Here is an 8,202-nt window from a genome sequence, read left to right on the forward strand (position 1 = left end):
TGCTTCTCCTCAATTCTCGTCGCGTATTTTATTCAAATTTTCTTATATTCTAGAATCGAGAAAGATACGAATTCGCGTTTTTTCTTTTGATTCTTTCAATTTTTCACTCGCGTTCTACGAAAGTTTAGTTCAATAATAATATTGAAAATAATATAAATTCGCGGTTTCTCCCTTTCTGAATAAAACTGAAATAAATCGCGTTTCGAAGTACTTTTCGCGTCGTCCATTCCACAGTGACTCACACTTTGTGAGTTTGTGAGTCTTGCAAAATCAATCGGAACTAACTGGGAGGAAGGAAGGAAGGAAGGAGAAAATGCAGTCAAATCCACGTTGCAGAGCTCAGCTGTTTAATCAGCGAACAGTGAGTTACAAAAATGGGTTTTTTTCTGGTGATTTGGTTTAGTAGTTAATTGTATTGTGTATTGCCAGCTCAAATATGAGTTGGCTGCCCCAAATTAAACCGTCTCAGTAGTGTTTCGCAATTAAAAATCGGTTTTCGGAATACGTACGAGAATTTTGGCCGCCTGACAGCAACCTGTAAATCTGGCGTGACAGTGAACGTGTTATTAATTAAATGTTGTTCAAATTATGTCGTGTTTTATGTCATTTTCATCAGAAAAATTAAAAAAGTTGATATTTAAATCGCTTGGTTGCCTCGACTGACGTTTCATGCTTATCTTTTATTCGCTGTCCTTGTCTACGTTCGGCAAACTACAAAGGCGGGCGCGAGGCTGGAAAACGTAGTCCCTGACTCTACAAGTGTCAGGTTTAGCTTCCTTGTGGACTGACACTTGTGGAGAATTTACTGTATATTGTTGCAAATAATTGACGTTTCAAACGAAATGACCAAAATTAAATAAACCTTGAATATTTATGTTGAACAATTCATTTTCAACGCATAATAAATTAATGTAACAAAACATTCACGGTATAAAATTTGACGTCGGTGTCAAACTATTCTTATCCATCGTAGTTTTTAAACGTATTCTTAAAATTAACAGAAGTTTCAAACCAAACAAGCAAAATTAAGCATGTCTTAAACTTTATATTAAAATGTCCTTAACAAATTCCTCTATCCCAAACACAATCAGCTGACAATAATAAAACCAACAACAAATCCACCTACTCGACCAACGCACCTAAGGCAACGTCGTCCAAAAGAGACCGAAGAAAATTCAAAATCAATGAATAAATCAGGACGGCGTTTCTCAATGGACACACGTGTCAGCCTCGCCATTAAAACGACGAAGGGGCGTCGTTTCTCTCCCTCTGCGAAGATCCAGTAAATAGGTGATTTCGTACGATAATGCAGCCGGGCACGTAAGCTCGCGCGAGCCTCGACGAACAGAGTGAGAAGCACACAGGGGAGGGCAAAGCGACGCGCGATCGACGCCAGAGAATAGGAGCGGCTGGTAATTAAGTACTGGAGGTTATATAATGAAGTTCGCGTTCCTCTAACGACGATCGATTTCATTAATTATGCGAAATACCGAGGGTTGCTCTGGTTACAGGCACTGAAAGCCCCCTCGCGAAAGTGCTGTTGGTAAGACGAAGGTGAAAAAAAAAAGAAAAAAGACGCGAAGAAGGGTTGGAAAGAAAAAGGGAGAGAGAGAAAGTGAACGGAGAGATGTGAACAGTGGATGAAGAAGAAGGGAGCGGAAAAAGAAACTCGACCGATTCGGCGGCGATGAAAAGAACTGGCAACCCCTAATTAACTTATTCGATCGAGCCGACCGGCGTTAATTAATGCATGCCCGGCGTACAAGCGGTGCAATTCAATTGCGCGAAATCAACTGCTCAGTCGAATTGTACAACGGCTTATGCCACGGACACGCGACAGGATTGGTCCTTAGCCGAGAATTTATATTTCGCGATTACCAATCGTGTCATCGATGCCCGGTTTAAGCTGGACTTTGAGCTACCGCTTGGGAACAATGGGTGTTGAATACGTGATAGCTATAGATGTATACTGTGATTCTTTGTGATGGTGTATTCATTGTTCCCTGGTTTATGCACACTGCTGTACGCGAGTACAGTAGTGCGCTCGGTTAAATTGTACAGGATCGAGTTCGTTCGGTTCAATTCTCGCGAGCAGGGTAGTATTTTGGTTCTAGGAGTTGGTTCTTGAATAGTTTCATTATGAAAGAGAACAGATAAAACGAGAGTAAGTGAGATAGACGTAGCTTTAAGCAACGACAAGATTAAGCACTTGAAAGGGAAACTTCGATGTCAAAAATTTCGATTTCTTTAATTTTCATCTGATCTTTATAAAAGTAGTACCAATGGATTGGTGGGGTTTTCCCAATTAAAATGAGTACAAACACGACATACATCGGACTAGTTTTGCCAATCAGTCGATTTAAAAATGGCGGACTTCCAAGGGTGCTTTTAAAACTGATCACTGTTAAAATTATATGCACAGGTGTAGAGATTATTTCGAGGACGTGTATTTAGAGTTTGTAATTTGTATTTGGCTGTATCTTTTTGGGCTAGGGTCAAGATTAAAGCATCACGAGAGTAATTTACATTTGGAAAGCAATTTATGTCGATGGGAAGGTTTATTAGCGAGTAATACGCTGTTTATGACTGGTTTTAATAATTATATGTCAATATAATTGTCGAGCAATCAAATTTAATATACTTCACATGACCAAATATTAGATACATTGCTTTCAATTTGTACCTTACTTTTCCCATTTTTCAGGTAACTTCGTTATATTAATTTCTTTAAAAGTTTCTATTCACAAATCGCTCTTCAACGTGCTCTACACGATTTCGCTCTTTTCGTATTCTTTTACAGCGACCTGAATTCATTTATCATCTGACGATCTAACGAAGAATAAAGACGTTGTTGTAAAATTTCGTATCGTTTAAAAATTAATTAAAATAAGTAAATTATCACCTACCTTGCATACCAACGCCGAAGAAAATCAAAAGATTAAAAGAATTTATAAGACCACGTGCAAATATATTTTTCCTCGAAGATATCCAACGCGCGGAGGAATTATTTACTTGTTCTAATGACTCGAAGCGAGACGATAAAGGGCGACATAGCGTTGCTTACGGCATTAATGGTGTTGATTTACAACGAGAAAGAGTGAGGCCGTTAAGTCGAGGTTATTAAGTGGCGCAATATCCAAGGCGAAATATTAATGATATTGACGATCTCTCGCGGCAGGGGATGGAAGAATAACGACGCCACCCTGAGTGAGGTAATTGTGTCGCCGCGACATCGTGGGAAGCGTGATTCATGACGGATTCGAAGACTATTTTAATCACAGATTCCTTGGAGAAAATGTCTGTAACGTGAAACTTTAATTATCAACGAGATCGCCTTTCTCCAACAATATGCACTTGTCGTCCTTTTCACTTTGCCGTGAAAATTCTAGACTCTTGTTAACAATATTCGAGGCACGGTAAAGCGTGTATGATTATGATACTCTGTGCTGGTTGATGACACTTGGAAAAGTATTTCGAGTAGATCGACAAGACGAATTTCTGAGTTTATCGTTAGAGATTGAATTCGTTGAAAAAGTAATAATTTTTCATTCGTTATTTAAATAAATGGACCTTTTTCAAATTTGTTATTAAAAAATATCTCTAATAGTTTTCGAGATATTAGGTGAGATATATTTACTACCCCTAACATTGAAGACGATTTTCACCCCTTCAGTATTAATAATGGCCAATACAAAAAAATACGTGTCGAATATTTTTTTAAGAACTACCATATACTAAAGTTTCATCGAAATCGGTGATTATCGTTATAGAATATCTCTTATCGGTATAAAAAAATGTAATTTTGAAAAGCGAAGAATCTTTCGAAAGAATCGTTCGCACTCTTTTCGGGAGACGTTCGAAAAATTTCCTCCAATTTCGATTTTTCTTTTCAGATTGTCACTTTGATATAAAAATGATTCGTTGAAAAAATTTTATGGACGGTGGATAAGGGTAGAAGAAGGATATTGAACGCAATTCTGTAAAAGGATATTCCTATAAGCTTTTGACATTCCATACGAACTTTTGCCTCCCCCATTTTTCACGATACGATAGTCGAACGCTTAGACCGTGTCACCGTTACGTAGCAATACTATGGCATAAGAGGATTAGTCCCTGGCGAGCTGTTCATGTAGCGTATTTGCTTGAAAACAAATGGCAGGAAAGTGTCGTCGATCGAATAACGAAAACTCGAACAGCGTGGATCGCGAGTTCTCGACAAACTCGAAGCCAACTACCGTTTCGGTGTATCTGGATTATTTTGTCAAAAGGTTTTTCCGCTGACCCTAAGCGGAATGGTTTCGAATGATTGATGACAGCAAAACTTTTCGCCTGATATTAGTTCGATATTTAATACCAGACCTTGCACAAATATATTTCACACGACTTACGAATATAAACGTGAAGTCAATGAAATTGAGCTCGTGAGAATTTTTTGGAAAATTTAAAAAATTTTTGTAGGATTTCTATTCTCGAATCGCTAATAGGAACACCAACGAGAAAAAACAGAAATGCTCTATTGGCGTAGTGGGTAATGTTTCGGTCTGACAGACCAGAGGTCGTGGGTTCGATTCTCGTTGGGTCCCCCTCGATTTTTTCTTCCTACAAAATTTATTGAAAAATGTCGGATATGAAATGTGAAAGAAACCAGTGAAACTAATTCATTCCACCTGATAAAGAAGATCTTCACACAGTGTCATATTTATTCCTCGCGACAAATGAAACCTAAGTATTCCTTCAAAACTTCCTTGTAACCATTTCTCAATTCTTATCATCTGGAATCCACAAATATACGCTGCTAATCTCTACAACCGCTTCTGCCCTCAGAATCCAGTGGCCACGGCGTTCGAAATCTTCTGGATGATCTTCGAGCCGATCCTGTTCGCCGTGACGGGTACTCAAATCAAAATCGACGAGCTCGAGGGCAAAACGGTCTATCTCGGTATAGGTTGCCTTCTGGCCGGTATCGTGATCCGCATCATGGCCACCGTTCTCGTTGGAGTCGGCTCGAAGCTGAATCTCAAGGAGAAAGTGTTCATCGCGTTGTCCTGGATGGCGAAGGCAACCGTTCAAGCTGCTCTGGCAACCACCACCCTCGACAAAGTGAATCCGAACGATCCTGAAGAGGTGTATTACGCTGAGACGATGGTGACTATGTGCGTGCTGTCGATTATGCTCACAGCACCGACAGGTGCCATCCTAATTTCTCTGTCGGGACCGAAACTTCTGACGAAGACCACTGCTCCGGTGGCGCCGCCCGAAGGCTGGAAAACGCGTAGACCCTCGATCCGAGACATTTCCATCATCAACGAGGATCCAGACCTCGAGGAGACCGCAAACGAGAGGAAGCCTTGAGGCGTTTTCGTTGAGACGTGACCGTTTTACCTTATTCCTCCTCCGTAGATCTTGCAACTGGCGCTACTCTGCGCCCACAGGGAATTCTGCACGAAGAATTTTCTTATCCTTTGTATTTTATTCTGTTACTTTGAATATCCGTTAAGTTCCAGGCTTGGATGGAGAAAGGATGATGAAGGCGATCGATTGTTGTTGTTCGAATTTAAGGATGGTGTTACACAGCTTGGATCTATGGAAGCTCGCATAGTTGATATATTCCTATGAGTGCTGACGTGGTATGTGGTTTTTCCCTGGAACGTTATTTCCAATTTTGTTCGAGGTTTCTCGTCCATCCTGCTACGTTGATCATTTTTGATTGTCAGTTCATGGACGAAGGAGATTATTTCGTTGCGATCGTTTTCAGAAACAGTGAAGATTTTAGTATAATTGTTAACCCCTTGCCTTACAAGTCAGACCTCGTGTCACAGATTACGATCAAAATACAACAAAAGCAAGAAAGACTAATATTAATTCCAGTTCTATTTTTTACTTATAAATCTGAGAATTTCCAAATGTGAATAAGTATTAAAATATAACTGACGCTTTTATGCTCGGTCGTTAAAAAGATCGTAAGGCAAGGGGTTAACAGTTGTAAGAAATCATTTCCTGAAGGTGTTTCGAGGATCATTTTCAACAGTTATTAAAAAAATTTCCACTCCTTTTTAAATAAAATGAAAATAAGAAACAGCGAAGAAGTTAGCTCGATTATTTTCTTTCCACTTTGCAACATTGCTAGCTGTGAACAATTTCAATGAAATTTCCCAAGGCTCGAAGACATAATATCGATGCCAAATCACCTTTCCAAGTTAATCAACGCTTCGCATCGCTGGCTAACTTTGCAACGAACCCTTCGCTGTGCTAAAATTACCCACTGATCGACAAGAACGTAACGCAAATTGATGAACTTGCGAATGTACTTGAACGTCGGTACGTCTTCAGCTTCTAAGCGTTAAGTATCATCTTAATAACGTTCCAGGGGTGTGATTTACGCGTGGTAACCGCCGAGCACTAATTGAACAATTTGTGAGCTTCGTCGAAATGTCGAAACGATTGGTTATCTGGTTTGCCTTTATAATTCAGTCGTGTGCAACTGATCAGCATGTGTTCGGTGTGAATGAGAGAAACGGTGAGAGTGTGTTTTATTTTCGAAATTCGAAGTTTTAGATCTGCTTAAATTAAAAGTTCCGAGTTTCGTTGTTCTTCTTCTTCTTATTGTTTAACGCGATCGTCAGCGGGAGAGTGAGTTTCACGCGACGAAAAAAAAAAAAAAAAACAGTTACTTTACGAATAGTGATAAGAGCAATCGCATTGAAATATTACCGTGTAAGCTTCTTCTGCGTATCTACTTGATGAATGTTATGTTCGTTACAGCGTAATACATGTACGAGTGAAAAAAAAAAAAGGGACGAAGAAGAAAGGAAGGAATGAAAAAAGACTGTCTTGATTTTATCGTTTGAAACGTCGATGGAATTGTTTTTTGGCAATGAGGAGTTGTACGGATTCGAACAGTTTTTGATAGTTCCGTGAGAAGTAGAGGCTTTGACAATCAGTTATTAACGTTTCAGATTATACTCGTATCGTTTAAATTGCTGCGGAGAATTTTTCTTCGGGGGGAGCTTGATATGACAAATTTTTGAGGAACACATTTTTCTTGTGGTTTTTATACGGAAGATAATTGGTCTTTTAATGTCGTTCGAAAGTGTGAGAAAATAATTATACGAAGTACGATAACACGATAAGAGAACACCAAGGGTTGAAGAAGTTATCTGTTCGAAAGAAGAAGCAATATATATAACTATCGAGTATTTTTAGAATTTTTAAATATACTTTTTAGTAGCATATTTATATCGCGTATGAAACAGAGCATTGTCGTTAACTGCAAATTTTTTGAATTAATATCGAACTACCAACAGGACTCTGCGTTTATTTCACTTCTTATCACAGAGAACAAAAGTGAATTTTATCAAGTTTTTCTGCAGTTACAAAAATGAATATCTGAAGTATCTTGTTTAATGCAAGATCAAGGATATGGAGGGAATAGAACTTTTCAACTATATTCTTTATCTTTTTCACCGCTCATATTCTTGAGGAGTTTGTACGTTTTGAAGTTCTGCAACTCGATTAAAAGTACGTCCAATAAAAACTTCGCCTCGTTCAAATTAACGAACGACGCGAGTGTTGAATAAATAATTGTTGGAATAAAGTTCTACAGTATATAGCAGCTTCGAGTGGTAAATAATTGAATTCTTCTGTGAAATTTTACGAAACGACGAATTGTTATTAAACGTGAAAGTGTTTTCTTCGATACGAAGCACATTTTTATCATTGTTAGCACTCGAGCAAGATTTATTTCAAGATATTAAAATCGTTCGCGTTCGAGTTTACTTTCGAGTCCGAGTTCACTTTACAGATATTCAAATTGAAGTTATTTAAATTCATTTTTTGCAAAAATCGTCTACAAAAATTTTAATTTCTAGCGTTAAATTAAAATTATTCGTTTAAATTTGCACGATTTGTATCAGTGTTGATGTCAAGGAAGCAAAACTTAATTGATAGCTAATTAGAAATTTTTATCACTTGAAAAAATACGAAAAGAAGAAACGCGTTTGATCGGTAGCGATCGTTAATAGCTGGAAATGTGTCAGAGAACGAAACACGCAAAATGAGAAATATATATTTATACGTTGAATAAATAAGGATATTTTATAGAATTATTGTTCGAAAGCTGTTCGTTGTAATTTACAGACGCGTTGAACAAGTGTGCGTGGATACTTGTACATATTCTGTGCCTGTATAATTAACCTTGAATAG

At 38.2% G+C, this 8,202-nt stretch overlaps 1 protein-coding gene across 1 annotated transcript in view; it reads left to right on the plus strand.

The window, feature by feature from the left end:
* Nucleotides 1-5,429, plus strand: part of LOC108570310 (mitochondrial sodium/hydrogen exchanger 9B2) — a 131,485-nt gene extending 126,056 nt beyond the window's left edge. The window contains exon 6 of the mRNA XM_017932149.1: nucleotides 4,825-5,429. Within this exon, the coding sequence (XP_017787638.1) occupies nucleotides 4,825-5,352 (528 nt within the window). The 3' untranslated portion in view covers nucleotides 5,353-5,429. The remainder of the gene's footprint in view (nucleotides 1-4,824) is intronic.
* Nucleotides 5,430-8,202: the final 2,773 nt, after the last annotated feature.

Source organism: Habropoda laboriosa, unplaced genomic scaffold, assembly GCF_001263275.1.
Source record: "Habropoda laboriosa isolate 0110345459 unplaced genomic scaffold, ASM126327v1 scaffold68, whole genome shotgun sequence".
NCBI classification, from domain to species: Eukaryota; Metazoa; Arthropoda; class Insecta; order Hymenoptera; family Apidae; genus Habropoda; species Habropoda laboriosa.